General features: G+C 39.2%; 1 protein-coding gene across 1 annotated transcript; it reads right to left on the bottom strand.

The window, feature by feature from the left end:
* Window positions 1–4,610: 4,610 nt before the first annotated feature.
* LOC130245008 (NACHT, LRR and PYD domains-containing protein 3-like) lies at window positions 4,611–26,154 on the bottom strand. The gene is made up of 7 exons (XM_056477631.1): window positions 26,018–26,154; window positions 19,287–21,116; window positions 16,561–16,731; window positions 15,715–15,885; window positions 13,116–13,277; window positions 6,341–6,387; window positions 4,611–5,293 (listed from the first exon to the last, which is right to left on the bottom strand). The coding sequence occupies exons 1-7, from the start codon at window positions 26,152–26,154 to the stop codon at window positions 4,755–4,757; spliced, it is 3,057 nt and encodes a 1,018-aa protein (XP_056333606.1). The 3' UTR covers window positions 4,611–4,754.
* Window positions 26,155–27,703: the final 1,549 nt, after the last annotated feature.

The following is a 27,703-nucleotide window of genomic DNA, read 5'->3' as shown; positions in this document are numbered from 1 at the left end:
TTTAGCAGCACCAAATTGATCTGTACTCAAACACACTCACATTATTTACACACAGATTTCCTCCCCGATTTAGTTTATGTCCTTTCTTTGGCAAAATGGAGCCTGCTGAAACAGTTTCACAATTAGCAACAGGACAACCTGGTTAAACATTTACCCAGAAGATAATGTCAGGTGAGTGTAACACAGCTGCACAGGTAATATAGTTGTTTCCAGTGCTGAAAAAAGCCCACATCTAATTTAATCTCAAATGCATGTTTAGGTACTGATCAGAAATTTCCTCTCAGGTCAGGAAAAATCAGTTATTTTGCAAAAGTAAGTTTATATTTATTAAAGGGCACATAGTTTACCTCTTTTTTATGATTTAATATTAATATTATGGTTCTTCTGAGTGTGCCAGTTTAGGTTCAGTTCAAAACACAATTCAGATTTTTTTATTATAATGTGTTAAAAAGTGTCATGCTGGGGGCGTGTCCACAGTTCGCTGATTTAGGGGTGTGTTGCTTCATATGTAGATTAGTTTCGGCTTCCCTCCCAACGTAACAAGGGGGCGGGGCCATGAGCTCACCCGCTCTGCGTTTGCAACACAGACAGGCAGACTGAGAGAAGGAGCAGGAGTACAAAATTATTTGTGTCTTTGTACAGTTTTACAGCCAACTGTGTGCTAGTTTCAAGTGCCGAGCTTGTACACAGAAACTAATAACCACGCACACTGAATTAACTTTGACTGAGGCACCGGATGCGCCGCTCGAAGCCACGACACGGCACACCAGACACTCTCTGTGGCGCGGCAGAAACATGAAGTGTCCCGAATCGCCGCGCCACGCATTATTGAATTATAAACATAGGTTTCTGCAGCGGTCCGCGGCCCCCAGCCGTCGACTTGAGTGTACCCTGATAGAAACCGATGTTTAGAATTCTAAAACGCATGCTAGTTAAGATCACAGGGAGCTTCTGGGATCGCGAGAAATGCAAACGGCTGAAGTATAAGGTAGACTCAATGAGAAGTACACATGTATGCAAACCTACCTAAAGATACAACCAATGATTCTGATTAGAGCGATAATGTGGAGAATATTGATCTTGTGTTGAGCCCAATGAGCCTTGCATCTAAAAAAAGAGCTAGGGTGTTCCTTTAGTGATATCGCTTCGACTCACGCTGAAAATGGCGGACGTGAATTAACAAACTGAGGATATGATGACGCGCCTGTCAATCAATATTGGTGGGCGGGGGGACCGCACTCCTACGTAAAGTTGCGGTCGGTTTGAAAACAGCTCCAATTGGTCCACCGTTTTTTATGTTGTTAACTTGAAAATAAAGGACAATCTTCCATTTCATGGTAGCTTTAACCTAACACTGGGTAAAATATAAACCCAACAGTTGGGGAATTTAAATGAATGCAAAAACATTGAGTTTATCCATATTTCCCCAACACTAGTGTAACCAAAAGGCTAAAGACTGGACATCTACAGTATGTGGCCCTTAAAGGTATAGTTCACCCAAAAATGAAGATTTACTGTACATTTACTCACCGTCAAGCTTCAAACTCTTAAGAGTTTCTTTTTCTGTTGAACCTAAGAGAAGATATTTTTAAGAATGGTAGAGAAGTGAGGATTACCTGCACAGCTTCTTCATTATCATCAGGGGCTGATTGAAGGACTGGTTTCAGTGGAGTGCATCCAGAACTCTTTTAGCTCTATTCACACAGCAGCAGAGTAAGGTTATCAGAGTGGAAATTATGTTCACACATAGTTCAGTTTCAAACAAAAGATAGAGTTGAGTTTTATATTTGAAAAATGTCATCTGGTGCATCAGTTTGGATAGGTGCACAGGTCGACTCTACATACCTTACAATAATAGAACAACGTTTATGCTACATGGTTTTACATGAAATTTTCATTCTTTCTCAAATATTTCCCAAGTGATGTTTCACAGAGCAAGTAAAGAAATACCTAAATAAATAAAAATTTAAAATTACAGTATTTCCTTTTTTTCTCTTCTGGAGAACGTCTTATTTCTATTGGCTGGAGCAAATAAATTTTTTTTTTAAGTGTAAAAAGTACTAATTTATTTTCTTTATTTGCTACAGAACAAAGCACTGTTGTCCAATGACTTGCCTAATTCAACTTACCTAGTTAACCTCATTAACAAATTGCATTTTAAGAAGAATACTAGTATCTAAAAACCTGGTAAATTATTATGTACTGTCATCAGGCATTGGCAAAAATTTATTAAATGAATTGTTAAAACATTTTCTACTAAAACGATTGTTTAAAATGTGTTTGAAAAAAAAATTTCTCCATTAGACCGTATTTGGGAAATATTTGAAAATGAACAATTTCACAGGAGGGCTAACAATTTTGCTGTATGTACTACATGGATACACACTAATGCATACATAAATGTACATAAGTGTTTGTGTACATTCAGGGAGTTCTGCTATGCATGACCACACATGTGGCATGAACGTTATTTTGTGTAAAATATGCAGCACTGTTCTATGGGCACAAAAAAACAATGCAACAAATGGCTGGAATGACCCAGATGCTGTATATTACATTAATCAGTAAAAAAAACTAACATTTTCTATATAATACTTACTTTAAGGATTTCCTTAAATGAAACTTCACAAGATATAATGTGATATAAGACAAAAAAATACAGGTATACACTACCTTACAAAAGTCTTGTAGCTTATCCAAGTTTTAAGAACAAAAAATAATAACTTGACTTCTGGTTGATCATTTGGTATCAGAAGTGGCTTATATGAAAGGCTAAGGCCTCTAGATTACGCTTATTTTACCAAAATAAAATATGATTATGCCTTGATTTTTAATTATTTAATTAGGACAGTAAGGTCTGACTTTGCTTAGACAAAAGCCAGTATAGAATAATAAGTCATGCTGCAGTGGAGAAAGAATGAATATTGTGTTTGACTCCATCATGAGCTTGGAGGACTGAATCCATACATCTCTGCAATGACTCAAATCACTTATTAATAAAGTCATCTGGAATGGTAAAGAAAGCGTTTTTACAGGACTCCCAGAGTTCATCAAGATTCTTTAGATTCATCTTCAATGCCTCCTCCTTTATTTCACCCCAGACATGCTGAATAATGTTCATTTCTGGAGTCTGGGCTGGCTAATCCTGGAGCATCTTGACCTTCTTTGCTTTCAGGAACTTTAATGTGTAGGCTGACGTTTGAGAAGGAGACCTATCCTGCTGAAGAATTTGTCCTCTCCTGTGGTTTGTAATGTGATGGGCAGCTCAAATGTCTTGATATCTCAGGCTGTTTTCCAAACGTGACTGATTCCTGTGAGAATCTTGGGTCCATGCGGGTTCCAGTAGGTCTTCTGCAGTATTTGTGATGATTGGGATGCAGTTTAACAGATGATTCATCGAAAAAATCAACCTTCTGCCACTTTTCCAAATGATCAACTAGAAGTCAAGTTATTATTTGTTGCAACTGGGATCAACGACAAGACTTTTGTCAGGTAGCGTAGTTAGAAAACCAAAGTAGTAAAAATAACTGAATGTTCATAAAGAGACGCTAATGATGTACAAAAGGAGATACATTACATAATACAGCATAAAGATAAAAGACTGTAAAAATGCAAGACTTTATTTTAGCAAATGTTTGTAATAAATGTTTAATACAATTTTTGTTTACAATGTAACTAACAGTGATAAATATTGAGCAATACACATATAATAATTGGCCTTTCACTTCAAATTGACACTGACTACATTTACATGGACATCAGTAATCAAATTATTTGCCTTAATCTGAATAAAAAAATTATGTGATTAAAAGTGTTCACATGAGTTGCTTTTGAATGTTCCTTTCATGATCCCGTTTTACATGTTATAACACGATTAACGTCATTGCGTCACCGCTCTATCCACATTTCCTCTGGAGTTTCATGTAATTTCAGGTGTTTCATTCTTAGTTTGTTGACTTTAACTATGGTTTGGCACTTTCACCTTCATTCAGGAACATTTCATGCATGTCCCCCGTGACAAACGAGACATTGGATGCGAGTATGAACTGGTGGAAGAGTGTTGTTTTAATGTAATTTGATACCGCATGCAGCATGGGGAAAAATCCTCTGCATTTCGCGAGGTGTGTGTCTGTCCGTCACTGACTTGGTAGGTGCAGAGAATGGCGTCAGACAGCCCTGTGTGTATAGACTATCCTGTCGCAAACTGCTGCGAAAATACTACACAACGGTAATAGTTTGATTAAGGTGTTTACATGTCTGTACTGCACTTCAATAATGCCATTAAAATCGGCATACTCCACATGTCTTAATTTCATTTCTGTTTAGTTCGATTATGACCTTAATCGGATTAAATTAATAAAAAAATTAACTAAATAAAATAAATTAAAAGTAAATAAATAATAATAATAATAATAATAATAAAAATACCTGTCTTAATCAGAAAATGTAAAAATCTTAATTGTCTTAATCATATTAAAATCGGATTATTGATGTCCATGTAAACATACTGAATGTTAAAACTTTGGCTAATAAAACTGTTAATTTCACAGCTCTAAGGATTTGCTTTTAACGTTAATAACGTTAATCTGCATTCAAACATCTGCATTCAAACATCAGTATAAAACCACAGTAGAAGTGTGTGGTGTGTCTCATTAATACCAAAGCTTTGTGTATATGCAAACTGAAAGTAAGAGAGAAGATCTGTGCCAGTTAAGGAGAGATCATGTGAGTCTCTGTTATTTTACACCGAAAACTTATCTGATGTCACACAGAGACACTGAATTACCAGAAGAACAAATTCCGAATCCAGCATAGAGTGGTTCAGTGAATGTGGTGTTGAATGTGTGTAAGGGTTTGAGTGTGTGTGTGTCAGAGACACTGTAGAAGGACAAAATCCCGGCAGACCAGTCCAGATACACTCCTACTCTATTAGAGAGAAGTGACGGGGCAGATATAAACATGGTTGTATTATAATGTCGGACTGTAAAATTGTCATTAAAACAGGTCAGACTCCAGGACTTTTTATTAGATCCGAATAAACCGTCATCACTCCATCCTTTCCTGCAGATTCCCTTATATGCCACTGATATATCAGCTACTCCAGTCCATTCAGCCTCCCAGTAACAGCGTCCAGTCAGAGTCTCTTTACACAGAACCTGAAGACACTCATCAAATCTCTCTGGATGATCGGGATACTGCTGCCTCTTTGCCACATACGTCACCTTTCTTTTCTTCTCAGACAGAGCGAGATGAATGTGTGCTGTGTTTACATCCAATGTGAGATCACATGGATCTGAACATAATCAGAAAGAGCATAATAATAATGGCATATAACAATTAAGGTAGGTGTGTGTATGCCGTGTATTCTTCAACACAGGCTCATTCTGAAAACGTACCCCTATATACATATCTGGAGAGTGCCAAATACATCCCAGGAGTACTTTTTTTGCAGTTTTTCCACCAGAGGCCGCTGTGTACACTTTTTCAGATCTCAAATTTCTCTTGCGAGTGCCATTCGCACCTGCTGTTCTTGTGTAAATCCACCAGAGGCCGCTGTCGACTGACTGAATGACCTTACTGACTGACCGATCGACTGACCCACCCTCCTCCTTTCCTAAACCCAACCAATTGTGTTTTCAAAGCACAGATCGACCAGCGCCCACCGACTTCCCTAAACCCAACCAACAGTTTTAGAAAGCAATCCAGAAAAGGAAAAGCCTTCACCTGATTTTTACCACATTTTCAGATTTGACCACATTCTCACCCTGTTATTTACTTGTTTATTTTATTTTTTGTCATCTGTAATTGTCTTAGTCGCTTTCTGGAACTGTTCCTTACCATATTCGAACTCTGTCGTTGTGGTCAACTCTTCTCAGTGTCTCAAGTCTGCTGACGTACATGGCGAGCTACTGGACAAACTGGTAACAGTCAGCTGGCAAGCGAGAAAAAGAACGCCATCATACCGGCCCGTAGCATTCGTTTTTAAAGATGAAATGCAGCCATACGTCACTCTGGCTACATAATTCGCAATCACCAGAAATGCATACAGGGCTACGTTTTCAGAATGAGCCTATGTAGGTATTCTTTGTGAGGACCAAATGTCCTCGTAAGTATAGCAATACCAATAAATGTTGACAATGTTTTGGTCACCATGAGGAAAAGAGCTCATAAATCACACCGAATTAATAATTTTGAAATTGCAGAATGTTTCCTGTGAGGATTGGTTTAGGGGTAGGGGATAGAATTTGCAGTTAACAGAAAGAAAAAATCATTAAATCTAATCACTAGTCCCCATAAAGACAGCTGTGCAAGTGTGTGTGCGAGTGAGAGAGAAACTTACATTTCTGTGGTCCTTGTATAATCCTGATCTTTCCTCCATGATCTAAACTATAAAACATAATATATCACTATTTAATTTTGGGTAGTAAACTGAAAGTTGTTTTGTGTTTAAAGGGGTGGTCCAGAGTGTATTTTTAAGGCTTGGTTGTGTTTATAAGATGCAAAGCAATGTGTGCTCATGCCTCATTTGTACACAAATCACGTTATTTTTTCATATATCTTACTTTAATTATATACAGATACTCGGCTAGCATGAAAACGACTGTCATATTTCCTAGTTCCTCCAAAAGAACGCCCTCAAGAGGCTCTGAGTGGTCAGTTAACATAACCTGCTCTGATTCGTCGATTAGCTCCAAGTCACCAGGAAAAGTGTCATGCCCCCACAAGCTTTGTCTCTGCTGTGTAACTACTATAAGAGTAGCTGTTCGCTATATCAGTTTGAGCATGAATTAGACAGAAAATGACACAGAGGACACAGCTGAACCTCACGCCTGGTCTCTAAAATAAAATCTGACAAGTGTCTTACACATATATTCGAAAAAAGCATGTGTAAGTAATATGAAACATTAATCTTTTGCGAGTTTGTTATTTGAGATGTAGAACGCAGGGAAATTGGTGCATAGAGAGACACTGCGACGCTGGTGAAGATTGTGGGTGTTTACAGCGGTTTGACTGATAAATATGAATTTGTAGCTAAATTGTTAGCAGTGCCAAACAGCATGTCCCATTGTTTACACCCTTGTTTACTTCCTTGGTACAACATACCGGTAACGCTAGACACTGTGCATATAATAGATCAATATTACCAAATAAAAATACTTACAGGTTGTGGCTCACAATCCACAGCTTCTATTATGGTTGGAGCTGCTCCTTTGAGGAGTTTTAGACAAATCCAGCACTGAACTGAGAGAGATTCTGGAAGCTGTCCTTTGTCAAATGCTAGTGCTATGTTTTTTTTTTATAATTCTCTGTAACATAATTAAAATTAAATTGTAAGCCCTTCTCTCTTTGTAAGCCCTTCTCTCTTTGTAAGCCCTTCTCTCCAAATACTGAAACAGAAGAAGCTCTGTGAAATAGCATCGTTTGGACGGCATTTTAGCTTTCTCTGCTACATTACTGCACCTCTGGCCATGCATGTATTTTTTGTAGTCCCCAAACTTCATTCGCTGTAGGCTTTGCTAAGCTAACTCTGTAAAAGCCAAAGTCTTCCTTTGCATTGAACTTTGAGCACATTACATTCAGAGATGTTGTTTATGTTCACACAGCTACATTACACATCAACTAAAGTTTCAAATATGATATCGTAGTGGACCACCCCTTTAAATCTTGTCAAAAACAAAAAAGGAGCTAATGGTGGATATTGTCTGAATTTCATTTTAAACAGACATCACGCGACAGCAGTGCTTTTGTAAATGGGCAAATAATAATCTACCATTTTGTTTGATATATTTTATATATAACTGCTTCCTGCTTCGCTACTGTTCGGACGTCTTTGCCTACTGCTCCGCTCTCTGCTCACTTGCTTTTATATCTTAAACCCTAATTTTAACTTGAGCCTATCAGCACAGTGCTCAAACGACACAGCTTGAAGATCAGCATCGATTCTACAAACTTTCTGGAATATAGCTTTACTAACAAGAGGGGAATTATCGTCTAAACAATCCTCCCGCTACCAGCTATCAGCTGCTCACATTCCTGAGACGGGAAAACACGGCTGTGAAAATGCCTCTGGATTGGATTAATTCAGATTCTCACTGCTGTACAAACTGCCACAAACTTCTACAAAAGATTGCAGTTCTTGAAACAAAGTTACTTGCGATCCAACCAGAACTGCAGCGTCATTGTGGACGCTCACAGCAAATAGCCGGTGAGTCCCATAAATCTATTCCTACCACTATTTCGAGCACTGAAAAACAGATTAAAACTGTGGAAAATTAGTATTGGCATAAACAAGGTGCGAGACCAAAGGGTACTCGTGGGGTCAGATCATATGCTGCCGCATTAGCGTCCTCTACCCCAAATACAGCTCGGACTCAAATACAGCTTGAGAACAGATATGAAGTATTGAGTAATATGGGTGAAGAATCCCCAAATGCAGTCAGACAGAGATCGCTTGACTCAGCAGCTAACTCTGCATGGAACAGAGGCTCAAGGCCGACTAGACAGCGGCATTCTGCTCCGATCGCACCTGAGATAAGAACACTAGTTGTAGGAGATTCAATAATCAGGAATTTTAGGAGCAAATCTACAATGACATACTGCTTCCCTCATGCAACAGTTTCTGATGTAAACAAAGAACTTAAGGAAATTCTGAAAAAGCACAAGACTGCAAAACGGATTATCATCCATGTGGGGAAGAATGATATTCGGAAGGAACAGTCAGAACTGCTCAAGAGAGATTTCTGTGAGCTCTTGGAAACAGTTGAAAGAGTGAAAATTCAGCCGTTCATCAGTGGACCACTCCCTGCAAGAGGGACAAATATGTTTTCACGGCTTCTTAGTCTAAATGTATGGCTGCAGAAAGCATGTAACAGGAAAGGACTGAATTTTATTGACAACTTCAATCTCTTCTGGAACCAAAGACAACTGTTGACATCAGACGGCTTTCACCCAAACAAACTTGGTGCAAAGGTGCTAAAGGACAATATCTTTTTCTCCCTTCATCATCCATCAGCTGTGTGTGCCACTGACCTCAATCCAAATGGCACATACACACCTAGCATCTGTCCGGATGACCACAGGACCTCAAATCAGCTCCCGAGTGGACTTGGGGCTGATGCATCACCCAAGGACAGTGATAACGCTACGCAGCCAAAACACCCACTGTTGATAGAGACACTATCGCTGGCCCTCTGCTCAACACAGACAGACTGTGACGCATCAGAACAGCATCATGTCTTGTCACTAAAAAATGATCCTCAGGAAAACACCCAGGAAAACATATTTCAGCACCCAGAAACTCCAGAGCCACAGCCTCTGTCACCAGACACGTTCTCATTATCATCTTGCTCGCCTCTCTTGGGTTTCTCAAAAAAGATGGAGGAACTGGTGCATGCTGGAACTAAACTTTCACACTCTATTGCCACAAGCCCCCAGTTACCAACCAAAAAGCGGCCTGCTCCACAACCACCTCTGAGCCCACCTGGAAGAGCCCTCCGACATTTGCCCCACCGCCAGGGCCCAAACAACAACGCACCATCTTCAGCTGATGAACAAAACTGCTCTCCATGATGTATCTCGGGTGCCTGCTTAGATAACAGTGTCTTTATCAGATGTTTACAGAACAAGCAGGAACCCAGTGTGCCTGTAGCTTTCTCTACACAGATATGTGTTGTATTACGTGACAGAAAACCGAAGACTTTTTCAGGCCGTATAGCAAATCACTCAAATCTTGTGTCTATTAAATATAAATCTGAGACTACTGTAGCAAAAACAGCTAAAACTGTTAAGTTAGCACTTTTAAACATCCGATCACTCAACAATAAGTCACTTTTAGTTAATGATTTTATCAGCTCAAATTGCCTTGATTTTATGCTTTTAAATGAAACTTGGCTAGATGACAGCTGTAGTGCAGCAGTTCTGAATGAAACAGCTCCTTTAAACTTTGACTTTTTGAGTGTTTGCAGAGCCAATAGGAGAGGTGGAGGCATTGCTGCCCTGTTTAAAGATGTCTATGAGTGTAAACAAGTGTCATTTGGTGACTTTTTGTCTTTTGAATATCTGAGTATAGCACTGAAAGGTGCTCCACGTATCTTACTGATCATTATCTACAGACCTCCAAAATATTCTCCAACTTTTATTGATGATTTTACAGAGCTGTTATCATTAGTAACCTCTGAATTTGACTATTTTACCATTGCTGGGGATTTTAATATTCACATTGATAATCCAGAAATCAATGCTGTAAAAGAACTGATGACTGTTTTGAACACTTTTGATCTGACTCAGCATGTTCAAGGACCCACACACAATCGTGGACACACTCTTGATCTACTTATAACTAAGGGTTTACACATTTCATCAACTGTTGTTAAGGATGTTGCACTATCTGATCATTTCTGTATTTTCTTTGACATATTGATCACTCCAGCTATTAAAGACAGATCTGTCTCTGTCAGAAAGAGATGCATAAATGAGAACACTAATGAGCAGTTTATGAAGACCATATCGCTAGCACCAAGTATATCTGCAGACTCTGTTGATTCTCTCCTTCATTTTTTTAACTCTAAAATTAAGAATGTCATAGATGACATTGCTCCTGTTAAAGCCAAGAAGATAACTAGCAGGCAAAGGGGATCTTGGACTAGGTCCCCAAGAATACAAATGACGAAAAGACAGTGCAGAAAAGCTGAGCGTATGTGGAGAAAGACGAAACTAGTAGTCCATTATAATATCTATAAAGACAGTCTTCGTGCTTTTATTATGGAACTAAAAACTGCTAGGCAGACTTTCTTTTCAAGCCTTATAAACAGCAACGTAAACAATGCTCGTAAACTCTTTGCAACAATAGAGAAACTCACAACCCCCCCCAGTCGGATTCCCAGTGAGCTACTCTCTGAAAGCAAATGTAATGAGTTTGCCCATTTCTTTACTGACAAGATCAATAATATCAGAAAGGCAATCAGCTCATCCAATCAGCCAAGTTGTGTCGAAGTCAGACTAGCTCAACCACAACTTAAGAAATCAGACATTATGTCCGATTTCATGGCAATTAATGGCAAAATCTTAGAAGAGATCGTGCAAATTATGAAAACATCAACCTGCAGTCTTGACACGCTCCCCACATCATTCTTTAAAACGGTGTTGACCTGCTTAGAAATGGATCTTCTAAAAGTGGTAAATGCTTCACTTCTCTCAGGGATTTTTCCTAACTCACTTAAAACTGCAGTTGTTAAACCCCTCTTGAAGAAGAGCAACCTAGATAACACCATATTGAGCAATTACAGGCCCATCTCGAATCTCCCTTTCATTGGCAAAATCATTGAAAAAGTTGTTTTTAACCAGGTTAACAAGTTCTTAAACTACAAGGGGTGTTTGGACAATTTTCAATCTGGTTTCAGACCACATCACAGTACAGAGAGCGCCCTTATAAAGATAATCAACGACATCCGCCTAAATACAGATTCAGGCAAACTAACAGTGCTGGTACTGCTCGATCTCAGTGCCGCATTTGACACTGTCGATCACAGCATACTTTTGGATAGGCTGGAAAACTGGGTTGGGCTGTCTGGGACGGTCCTCAAATGGTTTAGATCTTACCTTGAAGGGAGAGGTTACTATGTCAGTATAGGTGACCATAGGTCGAGGTGGACACCCATGACATGTGGAGTCCCACAAGGCTCGATTCTGGCACCACACCTGTTCAACCTTTATATGCTCCCTCTGAGCCAAATAATGAGAAAAAAACAAATCTCCTACCACAGCTATGCTGATGACACTCAGATCTACCTAGCCTTACTGCCTAATGACTACAGTCCCTGTGACACCCTCTGCCAATGCATTGATGAAATTAACAATTGGATGTGCCAAAACTTTCTTCAGTTAAACAAAGAGAAAACTGAAGTGATTGCGTTTGGGAACAGAGATGAGGTTCTCAAGGTGAATGCGTACCTTGGCTCTAAGGGTCAAACAACAAAAAATAAGGTCAAGAATCTTGGTGTGACTCTGGAGTCAGATTTGAGTTTCAATAGTCATATCAAAGCAGTTAGTAAATCAGCATACTATCATCTCAAAAACATTGCAAGAATTAGATGCTTTGTTTCCAGTGAAGACTTAGAGAAACTTGTTCATGCTTTTATCAGCAGCAGGGTGGATTACTGTAATGGCCTCCTCACTGGCCTCCCCAAAAAGACAGTCAGACAGTTGCAGCTCATCCAGAATGCTGCGGCCAGAATTCTGACCAGAACCAGGAAATCAGAGCACATCACACCTGTCCTCAGGTCTTTACACTGGCTCCTAGTTACATTCAGAATAGATTTTAAAGTATTATTACTGGTCTATAAATCACTAAATGGCCTAGGACCTCAATACATTACAGATATGCTGACTGAATACAAACCTAACAGATCACTCAGATCTTTAGGATCAAATAAACTAGAAATTCCAAGAGTTCAGTCAAAGCAGGGTGAATCGGCTTTCAGCTACTACGCCCCTCGCTGCTGGAATCAGCTTCCAGAAATGATCAGATGTGCTCCAACATTAGGCACGTTCAAATCAAGACTGAAAACACATCTGTTTAGCTGTGCCTTTACTGAATGAGCACTGTGCTACGTCCGACAGATCGAACTACTATGTTTTTCTCTTCTTTTTAATTATTTTATAACATTTTATCAGCTTTTATTTTATTTTATTTTTATTTTTACCATTTCTATTATTTGTTTTTATTTCTCTTATACTTGTTTCTTTTATTCCTGTTTATGTAAAGCACTTTGAATTGCCACTGTGTATGAAATGTGCTATATAAATAAACTTGCCTTGCCTATATCTATTTATATTCTATATATACACTGATATCTTCTTCACATAATACATATTTGCAATGTAACTACAGAAATCTCATTTGTTCAAATACTGAGGTACTCTGCTTTATTCCCCATCATTAGGATAAACATAATATCTTTAATTTAGACTTATCTCTGATCTCTTTCTAAAGCAACAAGCTGTCTTTCAATGTCTTTGATCTATACAGATAGGTATCTATGTATATAAATCCATTAATTTATATTACGCCTTTGTTTGATCACACACGACAAGTTGTTTGTTAGTGTTGAACATACTTAAGTGTGTTTAGTCTGTAGTTTGGATCAGAGATTAGCTCGGCTAATGATTGTCCAGGTTGATTGTAGCTCATATCCAGCTCTCTCAGGTGTGAGGGGTTTAATCTCAGAGCTGAAGCCAGGAAACAACAGCCTTCCTCTGTCACCATACAGCCAGATAATCTGCAAATCCACACAACACTCAATATTATAGGAGACAAACACTCAATATTATATGAGACACACACTCCTTATTATATAAGAACAACTAATTCATTACAGGTTTTCAGAACCCTGTAACCAGTGTCGGGCAATAACGCGTTACTAGTAATGCAATATTGTAACGGCATTACTTTTGACAGAAACTAATACTGTAATCCATTACTTTTTAAATATATTAACTGTTATCGTTACAATATGATACTTTTGTCCGTTACTTGGTAATTAATTTTGGCTGCAGTCCAGCCCACATCTTCTTGTTTACAGTTGCGACGCATTATTGGCGACCAACCAACCACCGTAAAGAAGACGCGTCATGTTGACGAGTCAATACTACCTGGAAGCAGCCTTTATGATGCAAGCTGAGATTGTGTCTGACATTGCATCTCCGAGCGCACTAAATGGAGCTAGTGGAGCTAGCTAATGGAGCTAGTGACGTCACTGTGATAGGTAGGGTTATGGGTGGGGTTAGGTGAGCACATTTAAAAGCATTAGATGCAGCTCAGATTGCATCTGCACAGAGTTTGCAGCCAAACCCCTCTCAACCAAGTACCACAGGAGAGACTGGGTGCGCGCAAAAGAGGCCAAGTGTGCTCACTAAAGAGGTAGACGAGTATGTGCGCGAGAGCGACCGAGAGATTATTAACGTTACTATTACTAATTACTATTACTAATACTACTATATTTGTTGTTTCAAATAAATAAGCACACATTTGTTATCTGTATAACAAAATGGTTTAGTTTAGTAGACACGGTGACACATTTATGTTATTTTTCAGGATACGCTTTTTAAATGTATAGTGTTGCATTGCTCAGAAAAATGCTGTGATTTATTTTTCTTATTGTTAAACATTTTTTAATCGCTGTTATACGACAGCAGATTTTGCACTTTAAATATACACAACTAACTTTCCATAAGTTGTTGACATACCACTCTTAATTTGTGGTAAGCTTGAAAACAGCTGTTATGTTTTTGTTTTGTTTAAAATTCATAAAATGTATGGTTGTTTATAATAGCAGTTTTTGGTGCAGAGTTTCACCAAATTGATTCTGAATGATAATTCAGATTAATTTCATTTATTTATTTCATAAAGGTTTTGTGTTTGTTGTATATTCTCACCCTTTTCATACTCAAGCTGTGAAAGAACATGTTTAGGGGTTAAATACAACAAGTTTCAAGATGCTGAAAACATTCGTTTTTGCTTTTTTGGTTTTGAATATATTATTCAGCTATATTATTCATTCGTTCACTTTTTTTCTCGACTTTATTAATCTGGTGTTGCCACAGCGGAATGAACCGTCAATTTATCCAGCATATGTTTTACGCAACAGATGCCCTTCCAGCTGCAACCCATCACTGGGAAACATCCATACACACTCATTCACACACATACACTACTGACAATTTTTCTAACACAATTCACCTATACCACATGTCTTTGGACTAGTGGGGAAAACCGGAGCACCTGGAGGAAACCCACGTGAACACGTGGAGAACATGCAAACTTCTCACAGAAACGCCAACTGACCCTGACGAGGATCGAACCAGTGACCTTCTTGTTGTGAGGCCGTGCTGCCCCAATCAGCTATATTATTCAACTGAATATATTATTCAAAACTGTAAAGCTAAACATTTTCCAGGCAGCACTTACGTGATGTTATAAGGGCACTAATGGGAGCATTCTTTGGAAAAGTAACTCAAAAATTATTTTTTACAGTAATGCATTACTTTTTGGTGTAAGTAATCTATAAAGTAATTGAGTTACATTTTGAATGAAGTAAATAGCAACTGTAACTAGTTACTATTTTTCAGTAACTAGCACAGCACTGCCTGTAACGCTGTTTTAAGTAAAAACTCACTGACCTAGTGTCAATTTTCCTGCAAATCATTGATACCAGGACTAGCTATTTTAGCCCCCTGTATATTTTTGTCCCCATTTTCTGTTTAATGCTAAAGATAATAGTTTTAATAACTAATTTCTAATTATAACATATTTCTATTATCTTTGCCATGATGACATGACATCGTATAATGATGGTTTGGTTTTGTAAACCTTCAAAAAAATTGCTTAAGGGGGCTAATAGTAATAGTATTGACCTTAAAATGTTTTTTAAAAAATGTTTCTAGCCAAAATAAAACAAGTAAAACTCTAGAAGAAAAAGTATTATAAGAAGTACTGTGAAAAATTTCCTTACTCTGTTAAAAATCATTTGGGAAACACGTGAAAAAGAAAAAGAACTGTCAAGCAACAGCCAGGGGTGTATATTTGTACATTAACATATTCAAACACAATCAGAATCAAGGGATGTAACTACCAATGTATAATACAATAAACTGCTGAAGCTTGCCAACAACAAAGATGATTAGGAATTTGAAAAAAATATATATTATTATTCTTACCTCAGTATCTCCAGTTGACAGTGTGAGCTCTTCAGTCCATCAGAGAGCAGCTTTACTCCTGAATCCTGCAGGTCATTATTACTCAAGTCCAGCTCTCTCAGTGAGTTTGAGGATAGTAGAGATGAAGACAAACTTTCACAGCACTGATCAGTGAGATTACAGCCAGCAAGTCTAAAACACATGATGACACATGATTTAATAAAGGAGACTGTGGGTTAAACCATTGTTTTCCGTTGATGAAACTCATGACGTGACTAAGATTGTATTTTGAAATCTAAATATAGACAATTAAATCTAATTCATTCAGATGCTGACATATAGGTTCCTGTAGCTCCACTGTGAATTTAGTGCAGTTAGTGGCATATTAATCAAATATAAATACTGAAGTTTCAATACATGTCAAATACATACTTAACATAGCAGGAATATCCACTCCTCAGTACTTACAGTACATATATTATTTTGTTGACAGAAAAGAAACAAAGAACTTCTTTAAGAAAACAGGCTAAAGCAAAAAACAAGTCTTCAGACACACTGTAGTGTGCAGTAATATTACAAACACCCAGGAGATCAAGAGTAGAGAGCATCTTAAGTAAATCTAAGTTTAGATTAATCTAAGCCAGGGATGTCAAACTAAATTCTTGGAGGGCCGCAACCCTGCAGTTTAGTTCCAGCCCTGCTTCAACACACTTACCTGTATAGGTTTCAAACAAGACTGAAAGACTTAATTAGTTTGATAAGCTGTGTTTAATCAGGGTTGGAACTAAACTGTGCAGGGCTGTGGCCCTCCAGGAGTTTGACATCCCTGATCTAAGCAATCTAAAGTAAAGCCTTATTTTTTCTCGCCTCAGTATCTCCAGTTGACATTGTGAGCTCTTCAGTCCATCAGAAAGCAGCTGTATTCCTGAATCCTGCAGGTTATTTTGACTCAGGTCCAGATTTCTCAGCGAGTTTGGTGATTGTAGTAATGAAGATAAATGTTCACAGAACTGAGCAGTAGGATTACAGCCTGCAAGTCTATAACACAGGATGAAACATCAGAATTCCATTTAGCAGACATTTTTTGTCCAAAGCAGCTTACAAATGAGGAGGCATTAAGTGACTCAATATGAAGAGGCAACTCACACAAGAAGTGCTACTTATACAAGATATTGACATTACTGAAATAAGGAAAGGGAAAAGGGAAGCTTATTATTATTATTATTATTATTATTATTAAGTATTTAGTATTTATTTGAGTTGCCATTTGAGTAATACCAGTTAGTTTAGCAGTCCGTGTGGGATTGGGAAGATCGTTTCACCAGCAAGGAACAGTGAATGGAAAGGTTCTAGAAAGTGATTTAGAGCCTATTTCTGATGATACCGCAAGACGCCACTCACTTACTGATTCTATGCTCCTGGAGGGGATGAAGACTTGCAGAAGCAAGAAGGAGGTAAGACGGTGTAGAGCCAGTGACTGTTCTGCAAGCCAGCATCAATGATTTGAACTTGATGCAAGCTTTAACAGGTAACCAGTGCAGGGAGACAATGAGAGGAGTGACATGGGCCCTCTTGGGCTCATTTGAGGAGATTTAAGCATGCAAGAGGGTCCAGCTAGAAGAGCTTGGACCAGAAGTTGTGCATCATGCTCAATTATGAAGTGTCTGATTTTTCCAAGATGTCCTCGCTGCAGCCTGCAGCTTGAATACGTAAGCGATCAGCAACTACGTAGTGGACCTTGTACCGCCCACTAAGGTTATGCCCATGCTACTGTGACGATTGGGTTTTGGGTAGGCTGAGGTATAGGCGATCGTCAACTACGTCGTGAACCTTGTACCGCCCACTAAGATAAGGTAGCGCCCATGCTACTGTGATGATTGGATTTAGGATAGGAAGGTGTAGGCAATCGTCAACTACATAGTGGACCTATTACCACCCACTAAGGTAACGGCCATGCTACTGTGACGGTTAGGTTTAGAGTAGGGGGTGTTGTATGTGATCGTCAACTACGTAGTGTACCTTGTACCACCCACTACGGTAATGCCCATGCTACTGTGACAGTTAGGTTTAGGGTAGGGGGAGGTGATCGTCAACTACATAGTGTACCTTGTACCACCCACTACGGTAATGCCCATGCTACTGTGACAGTTAGGTTTAGGGTAGGGGGAGGTGTAAGTGATCTTCAACAACGTAGTGTACCTTGTACCACCCACTACCGTAATGTCCATGCTACTGTGACAGTTAGGTTTAGGGTAGGGGGAGGTGTAGGTGCTCGTCAACTACGTAGTTGACCTTGTACTGCCCACTACGGTAATGCCCATGCTACTGTGACAGTTAGGTTTAGGGTAGGGGGAGGTGTAGGTGATCGTCAACTACGTAATTGACATTGTACCGCCCACCAAGGTAACACTCATGCTACTATGACAGTTAGGTTTAAGGTAGGGGGAGGTGTAGGTGATCGTCAACTACATAGTGTACCTTGTACCACCCACTATGGTTATACCTATGCTACTGTGACAGTTAGATTTAGGGTAGGAGGAGGTGTAGGCGATCATCAACTACTTAGTGGACCTGGTCAACTACGTCATCAAGCTGCAGGCTGCAGCGAGGACGGTCTCGATCTTTCTGGTGTTGTATAGTGCAAATCTGCATGATTGTACAACGGGATATTTGAAGGAGAGCTTGTCATCAAATATAACCCTAAAATTAACTGAATTATGGGATAATGGTTGATGACCTCAGATGGATGGAGAAATGTTGAATAGCTAGAGTTGCAGGCAATACGAGAAGTTCTGTTTTTGCTGTAGGTGTTGATCTTTCATCCATGCTGAGATATCCTCCAGGCAGAACAAGATCCATGCAGCCATCATCTGGCTGAAATGAATGGTAGAGATGAGTGTTGTCAGCATAACAGTGATAAAAGAAACCATGTGATCAGATGATGTGTCTTAGCAATGTGATGTAGATTGAAAATAGAAGTAGATCAAGAACTGATCCCTGTGGCCAGATGATGTACTTTAGATACCTCTTCTCTCCAGACAAGATCTGCTGGTGAGGTAAGAGTCCAACCAGCAGAGTAGGTTTCCAGTAATGCTCATTGACGAGAGGATGGTAAAGAGAGTCGAAAGATTTTACAATGAACTATTAAATAAAACAATGCATTCAAAAAACATCATAAGATAAAGTCATCTGTTCCGATTCCAGAGCCAGAGTCTTTGCAGTACTGATCATGAGTGAAGGGTTCAGTATCAAAGTCCCATCCAAACTTATGTAGTAACAAACTTACACAATCATATCATACACTGATTTAAAGATAAATTAACTAAATAAAACAAGCTAATTCTATAATCAAACACTTGCACAATGACAAACATCTTTGGGGACAATTAATGGACAATTAATTTTATTAGTTTGGCTTACGTTTCATTTATTATATGACGAGTGGATGTTTTATTTGCTATACTGCAATTAGTTATCAGGAGGCAAATTTAGTGTTTTGCTTCACTTTCCAGCACCAATAAAACATGATAGTTCTCTTCAAAAGCTTCTATTTAAATGTTTAATGATAATTAATATAAAAAAATGACACTTACAGAGCTTTTCGGCAGTTCGCAATGGCTGGTATCAGTCTCCTTCTGCCCTCATCTGATGTGTTGTATTTCTTCAGATCAAACTCATCCAGCACCTCTGATATCAGAAGCATGTAGGCAATTGTAGAGCAGTGAGATGGAGAGAGTTTCTTTACTGAGTGATTATGTGATTTCACAAACTCCTGAATCTCTCTGTACAGAGTCTGATCCTTCATTTCCAGCAGACAGAGGAACAGATTGATGCATCTGTCAGCTGAGAGATGTTCATCACCTTTGATTTGGACTTTGATATATTGTGTGATTCTCTTAATGATCTCTGAACTGTTCTCTCGGTTTGGCAGTAGATCCTGTAAGAGTCTCTGATTGGACTCCAGTGAGACACCCAGCAGAAACCTCAGGAAAAGATTCAGATGTCCATTTTCACTCTGTAAGGATTCATCAACTGCTGCATTTAGTAGATCATAAAAACTAATTTCACTCTGATCTTCTTCATACAGAAATAATTTTAAACACTCCACATTTTTGACTATGTAAGAGTAAAACACAAAGAAAGCAGCGAGAAACTCCTGAAAGGTCAGATGTACGAAGCTGTAGACTTTCCTCTGATGAATCACAGATTCCTCCATAAAGATCTCAGTGCAAATCCCAGAATACACTGCAGCATCAGTGATGTCTATGCCGCTCTCAATCAGGTCCTCTTCATAGAACATCACATTGCCCTTCATCAGCTGATTGAAAGCCAGTTCAGCAAGTTTCACAATCATGTCTCTGCTGGACTTCAGGAGTTTCTCTGGATCTCTCTCTTCATACTTCTGGTTCTTCATGTTGATCTGAGTCAGCAGGAAGTGGATGTACATTTCAGTCAGAGTTTGAGGGATTTCTGCTTTGTCACCTTCATTCAGGAGCTTCTGAAGCACAGTGGCTGAGATCCAGCAGAAGACGGGTATGTGACACATGATGTGGAGGCTTCTGGATCTTCTGATGTGGGAGATGATTCTTCTGGCTTGATCCACATCACTGATTCTCTTCCTGAAATATTCCTCCTTCTGAAGCTCATTGAATCCCTGAATTTCTGTCAGACGGTTGATGTATTTTGAGGGGATCTGATTGGCTGCTGCTGGTCTGGAGGTGATCCAGATGAGAGCAAAGGGAAGCAGATCTCCTCTGATGAGGTTTGACATCAACACAGCCACTGATGAAGACTCATTCACATCACTAACTCTCTCAATGTCTGAAAACTTCAGTGGGATTCTGCTTTCATCCAGACCATCAAAGATGAACACGACTTTACACTCCTCATACATCTCTGAGCCCAGATCTTGAAGTTCAGGATGAAAGTCCAGCAGAAGTCTGTGAAGACTGTACTGATGATCTTTAATCAAGTTCAGCTCTCGAAATGGAAGCACAAACATGAAATCTACATCCTGACTGGCTTTTCCTTCACTCCAGTCTAGAATGAACTTCTGCACAGAGACGGTTTTTCCAATTCCAGCGATGCCTTTAGTGAGAACAGTCTTTATTTGGTCTTTCTCCTCATGCTCTGGTTTATTGAAGGGTTTAAAGATGTCATTGCAGTAGATTGGAGTGTCTTGTGTTCTGGCTGTTTTCTCCATCTGTAAAACCTCATGTTCTTCATTCACTCCATCACTCTCTCCTTCTATGATGTAGAGCTGTGTGTAGATGCTGTTCAGAAGGGTTTGATTCTCTTCTGGTTTGATTCCCTCAAATAATCTCTCATACCTGATCTTCATGTTGGTTTTGTGCTGGTATTTGACTCTCTGACTGATACTATGATAGTCAGAGTCAGTCCAGGTTAGATGCAGCATCACTGATCTGATAAACAAAGACTGCATTAAATATTTTAAAAGTTTAATTAGGATGCATTAGTAGATATATATACTGTACTTTGGGTTCCGCCCTTTGAATCTGCTTTCAAAACATTCAGTGACAACCTCTACCTGACCTTATCTCAAATAAATATTAGAGCTGCACAACATATAATGTCCGCATTAATATTGCAATGAGCATCCACAATAGTCACATCCCATGTTCAATGTTGGTAATAGATTATATTTGATCAGCTACAAAATTAAGAACACTTGAAATGACGCTACTAGCTCTATTGAGTTTATGTGTCTGAGTCCCCGTTTACACCTTCCATCCACACTATTCCGGCGTTATCGAGCCCCGAAAATAGAGCGTTTTGAGAACGCTGCTGCTCCGTGTTAGTGTGGATGGGGTAAATGGAGACATCTCAAAACCGAGGCGTGGCTCCAGAGATTGCGTTTGATTGTGGCTTTTCCTCACTATTAAGAATACAAAGTTCAGTCTTGCATTCTTTTCTTGTAAGTTCAGACTTCAGATATGGAAAACAAACTACCGAGGACACGTCTGTAAATCTTTAAAGGGAACAGTGTAATTTACAACATCATTTACATCACTCTGGCTATGTTGTTTCACTATCTTAACAATAAAGTGAAAACCTGATATAAAAAAAAAATGCCAATTTTCATTTTGATATTAAGTTAACAGACACCAAAAATGTTGAGGCATGGTGTAGCTACATATTTATATGACCGTAATCTTCATTGTATGCATATTTATAAAAAAACAGAGGCTATAAAATAACTGTCTTTTTTAATTTTCTTCGAAAAATACGAAACATACCCTCTCTTTTGCTGAATATCAGTTTTAATAATCCATAATGGCCATTATAAAAATATAACATACAATACGTTTATACAATATAGGAAATAAAGGCAAGCAATCAGTCAAATGTGCAGAATCAGTGTATGTGGTTATATAAATTAATATATTAACTTATCTTTGTGCTTAGCCAAAACATGTTACCTGAGAATAAATTCAAAAGACCAAAGAGTCGTGTGATAGAGACAAGATGAGTTTAATATTACGTTTAACAAATATTGTGTGATGAAATCCAGCGGTAGATCCTTGATGAACTGTCTGACGTGCACTGCTCTCACCTGGGAGGTGTGCTCAAAGCAACCGCTGACTGCCTGGAGCCCAGACCTCCGTATATGCTGCAGTGCATGCCAGAGTGTGTGTGGTCACGTGTTGTGCGTTTTCAGCGGTATAGTGTGGACAAAGAGTTGTTTAGAAACGCTCAGTAAAACGCCAATGTGGATGCGAATCCTTTTCATTCTTAAATGTTGTTTTAAAGAGCCCATATTATACATGAAATAGGGTCATATGTAGGTTGTAAGGGTCTCCAACAACAGTCTAATATGCATGCAAGGTCAAAAAACACTTTGATGGTCTTATAATCTGCATTTATTTTTACCTAATTATCCCAGCGACTCCCATATGAATCGTTCAGCAATTCATTTGTTCCCAACCCCCTCCTCAGCGCAAAGCTAATCTGTACTGATTGGACCGATGACAGCCTGCTGCGATTGGTCGACAACACTGACAGGCTTCAGCACGAGACAGAGTGAAATGCCCAGCTGGTAATCAACTATATAAAATTAGTCACAGTGCACACACGCTTCATAGTGTAAGGCTTTTCACACACACACACACACACACACACACACACACACACACACACACACACACACACACACACAACCCTCCTCGGAAGAACTGGGGAGATCGACGCGAGTCTCCTAGCCACTTTACCTGCTCTTTTTCTCTCCCTCTCTCTCTCTCTCTCTCTCTCTCTCTCTCTCCCTCACACACACACACACACACACACACACAACGCTCCTCAGAAGAACTAGGGAGAGCGACGCGAGTCTCCTGTCTCCTAGCTTCTAGGCGTCACACACTCACGCTGCTTTTTCTCTCTCTCTCTCTCTCTCACACACACACACACACACACACACAAACACACACACATCACGTTCCTCCTCAGAACTAGGGAGATCGACACGAGTCTCCTGTCTCCTAGCTTCTAGGCGTCACACACTCGACCTGCTTTTTCTCTCTCTCACACACACACACAAACACACACACATCACGTTCCTCCTCAGAACTAGGGAGATCGACACGAGTCTCCTGTCTCCAAGCTTACGATGGCCATAGCAACGACAAACGGCAGTGGAACGCGAGCTCACAAAAGCATTTAACGTTAAATGCGTAAACAAAGCGGCACGCGTCGCGTTTTCAACGTGGCTTACATGCGATAAGAGAATATAAAGAGTAACCGCGTGTACTGTACCAGGTTAACAAGTAACAAAACACAATAAATACATAATTTAGAGTTAACGAGGCAACAATTTTAATCGCACTTACTTACACTAGTGAATAAACCTCAACCACTGACTCTTCACAGTTTCATCTTTGGGTAGAGACTGTCAATATTATCCATCTGAGCACAGCGTGACTTTATTCGACCGGCGGTGTCTGTGTGTGTGCGTCTAGTGTTTTTTCTGTGTTAGTGGGCGGGGCCGCAGGTTTCAAATCTCCCTGGTTTGCGCGCGTAACTACTGGCGAGGCTTGTGTTTCGTGGCTGCGTCATCGCGAAACACCTAATGACTCGTTATCAAGACGACTCGTTTGAAGCACTATGAGTCGACTCTTTTATAGATGAATCAATAGTTTTAAACACTGTACACTTACAGATTTAAGCCTTAGCTGGATATTTCACTTCACTTAGAGCTGTGTTACACACTACATGGAAGGGCATTTTCAAAAACCCATAATATGGGCTCTTTAAAACTAAAATGTGTTAGTGTAATCGGGGCTTGAGACTGCATGTCTCAGCTTGCTTGTGCAAGTCTGCAGTCAGATACTATTGGAGATTCGTCGAGTCATTTCAGAGTTTAACCATAATAAAGTAAAGGTTTATAATTGTATTACATGTGTTTTTAAGTTAGTAACTCTGTAAGCATTTCAAAAAAGTTTGCAAGAATTTGTACTGTTTCTAACTTTAATAAAGATCAATTTTACTTTAATTAATTCTACAAAAGAGAGATTTTGACTCTCACTTAATAAAAAGTGTTAGTTAGACCCTCCAGAAATCCATTAACCCCTGTTAATTTTATATTTATCTTTGCTCTGTTATATTTATCTACACAGGTACACAGGTATATTATATGCATGATTCACTCCCCTATAAAATCATTCCCTCATCAATCTAAATTAATGAATTATTTCAAAATAGAGCTGTTCAAGTCATCTGGTGAATTTGTATTCATATCGCAATACATATTACAGAAAAAAAATATTGCAGTGTTTGATTTTTCCAATATCGTATACGCTTATTTCACACGGCCGCCATTTTAAAACACGAAATCGAGGCTGCGGTGGGAAGAAACTTGGAAGTATAGGATCAGCACTGTAAACATTGCAGCAACATGCTGTGTACTATGAACTGCAATTTCAAAGTGCAGATATGGTGTAAACATCACTTTATTATCATTCAGTTACGTTTAATTTAAATAATTAAAAGCAGATTGGCATCAAACTAAATCACAATCTCTTTAAGAGTAATACGATTAAGTGTCCTCCCAGGCTTCAGCTCATTGCACCAGGTAAACACCGTGACAATGCTTCTCTGCTTCAGCCTAAGTAACCTGGTAAATGATAAGACAATGCAGTCCTCTGTAGCACACCCTCGTGTTGTCTGTAATAGTGTTGTCCCAGTACTGTTTGAACACATCAATTTCCTGCAAACCTTTATGTGCTTCTTAAACAGTGCTTATTTGCCATTGTATTCACCGGTGCTCAACAGAAATGACTGTGATTGGCCTTGAAGGTCTTCAGTTCACCACCCTTCACCAAGTGCAAACACAGATACTCAGATACTGTAGCGTTTTAAGTGAAGTTTCATAAACTAATTTCGAGAGGAGCATGTGATATAATTGAGCACGTCTGGCCACTCATCTGTAATCAGTAATAATCCAATCAGAGTGATCCTAGTTTACTATAAATGGATAATTTTCTCCCTACTGCTCTATCTTCGTTTGGAAGAATCCCCCCTCCACCCCATCTCCTCCTTTTCCTCCCTTTTCTAAAGGGGGAGCTCTCGAGACCTACCTGATCTCGGATCTCCTGATATGCTTATTGACCGGGCGGGAGCCCCGGGCTCAAATATCTCAGAGCTCAGGGTTCTCTCCCGGGACAGCATGCCAAACCTGCTTTATACGCCAAGCATATCTAAGTGGGAACTCTTGAAAGCCGGAAGATCAGTCAAGTCATCAGCGGATTGCTCATCTGTGTTTGCACTCGGTAAACAGTGTTGAAGTGCGGTGAACTGATGATCTTCACGGCCAATCACAGTCATTTCTGTTGAAAACTGGTGAATACTATGGCAAATCAGCGCAGTTTAAAAATGCAATCAACAACACTTAAATTTTAGCGGGAAATGTATGTTTTTTTTTAAATAAATTTCAGTACCGAAAATCAATGTCGTGACAAGTTTAATATAGTCAAAGATTCAATTCATTAAGTTGTGTTTGATAAATGGCATCTAAAACGTGTGTTTGGGAAAGAAAACGTTAGCTAACTAGTGCCATTTCACCCTAACTTAGCTGAAAATGAGGTCTGAAATCCCTTTATTTTCACTATCCACTCATAACGGATCTTCAGGTCACTCGAAAAGCAGTGAAATGATAAAAAACAAATGATTTCTTCCCACCGCAGCTTCGATTTCGCTTTTAAAATGGCAGCCGCATCAAATCAGTCTACAGCCCTAATTGATATATTGCAGAACATGGGCATGTTTCTTAGTTATAATGATGGATTATGAAATTCATTAGATTAATACTCACTCAAGGTCAGAGTTCACTGCCCCATCGGATAGATTAGGAGGGTGAATGATGGAATCATTACTCTTTACAGACACACAGCTGGGTTCTGGAGATGCTGCTTTATGAATAGCATCCTCTCTCTGTTCATACACACTCATTTTACAAAAAGTGCTACATCACACAAACAGACACACACACACACATGCACATTAATTTACAACAAACAGTTCATTTTCTTGTCAAAGATTTTCTATTATTTATTAGTTTATGCATATTTTTTAACACAATGCTTGAGAATAAATGCAGAAATGTTTGTGAAATCTACCTCAATCCATATAATGAAGGTAACAAAAGTCATTCAGCTCAGAAATCCATCCGCTCTCCGTATAGCAGCATTCAACTGAGCTGTTCTCAAAATTCATTCAAGTTTTTCCACTTAAAGTGTTTTTCTCTTTATGTTTTCTCTCTTTATCACTCTGTTATGTTTTTCCTTACGCAAAATGGAGTCTTGTTGACAAACTGGTCTGGCCAGGTTATACTGTTACCTGTAAGAAAGTAAAACAATGTTGGCTGAGTGTATAACAAACGCAAAGGTGGAACAGTTTCCTTCAACAGTTTCCAAATGCAAATTCAAAATGTAGCTGCAAGTAACCCCAAAATGGCTTGTTTACAATCATATGTCATGCGACTGACCAGATTTCATTAAGTTCTTAAATTTCCTTATGCTTTTACAGCCATGTAGGTGCATTTAGACATGTCATTTTTGTAAATGAGCCAGTTAGAGCTGATTATTTATTGATAATTATTGACATAGGCATTACAGAGATTCATTCAACACTGGTTTTGTTGTGAATGAGCAAAAAACGGGGACTAGTTTGCAAAATGTTTAATGGACAGTTTGAGCAACAGGAGTGCTTCTGGAGTCAAAGTGTTCAGTATAAACAGACCTACCATTTGATATTAACTTTGTGTACATGCACAACATTTTGTATAATACACAATTGATTACACACTCTAAAAATAAATGAAAGTAAATTGCCTCTAGTGGTCGTTTTCTTCGTTTTCTTTCGTTGATCTTCATTCTACCTTGGATAAACACACAGCTTGAACAATATAAACACAATACACTCACCAGCCACTTTATTAAGTAGCTTACTAGTACCAGTTTGGACCTCCTTTTGCCTTTAGAACTGCCTTAATCCTTCGTGGCATAGATTCAGCCTCATGCAGTTGCTGCAGATTTGTTGGCTGCACATCCTTATCCCCCGTTCAACCACATCCCAAAGGTGCTCTATTTGATTGAGCTCTGGTGATTGTGGAGGCCATTTGAGTACAGTGAACTCAATGGGCCCAAAGTGTGCCAAGAAAATATCCCCCACACCATTACACCATCACTAGCTGCCTGAACATTTGACAGAAGGCAGGATGGATCCATGCTTTCATGCTGTTTATGCCAAATTTTGAGCCTACCATCCGAATGTCGCAGCAGAAATGGAGACTCATCAGACCAGGCAACGTTTTTCCAAACTTCTATTCTCCAATTTTGGTGAACCTGTATGAATTGTAGCTTCAGTTTCCTGTTCTTAGCTGACAGGAGTGGCACCCTCCTGTGTGTGGTCTTCTGCTGCTGTAGCCCATCTGCCTCAAGGTTGGACGTGTTGTGCGTTCAGAGACCCTCTACTGCAGACCTCGGTTGTAACGAGTGGT

This window comes from Danio aesculapii, chromosome 17 (assembly GCF_903798145.1).
Source record: "Danio aesculapii chromosome 17, fDanAes4.1, whole genome shotgun sequence".
NCBI lineage: Eukaryota > Metazoa > Chordata > Actinopteri > Cypriniformes > Danionidae > Danio > Danio aesculapii.
Note: the sequence above shows the minus strand (reverse complement) of the source record. Positions and strands in the feature narration are given on the sequence as shown.

Bases quoted from the DNA above. Each gene is read 5' to 3' on its own strand.
- LOC130245008 (XM_056477631.1), bottom strand. From the start codon at position 26,154: ATGAGTGTGTATGAACAGAGAGAGGATGCTATTCATAAAGCAGCATCT. The intron at 21,117-26,017 runs GTGAGTATTAAT...TTTGTTTATCAG, and splicing joins GCAGTGAACTCTGACCTTGA to ATCAGTGATGCTGCATCTAA. The intron at 15,886-16,560 runs GCGAGAAAAAAT...CATGTGTTTTAG, and splicing joins TGTCAACTGGAGATACTGAG to ACTTGCTGGCTGTAATCTCA.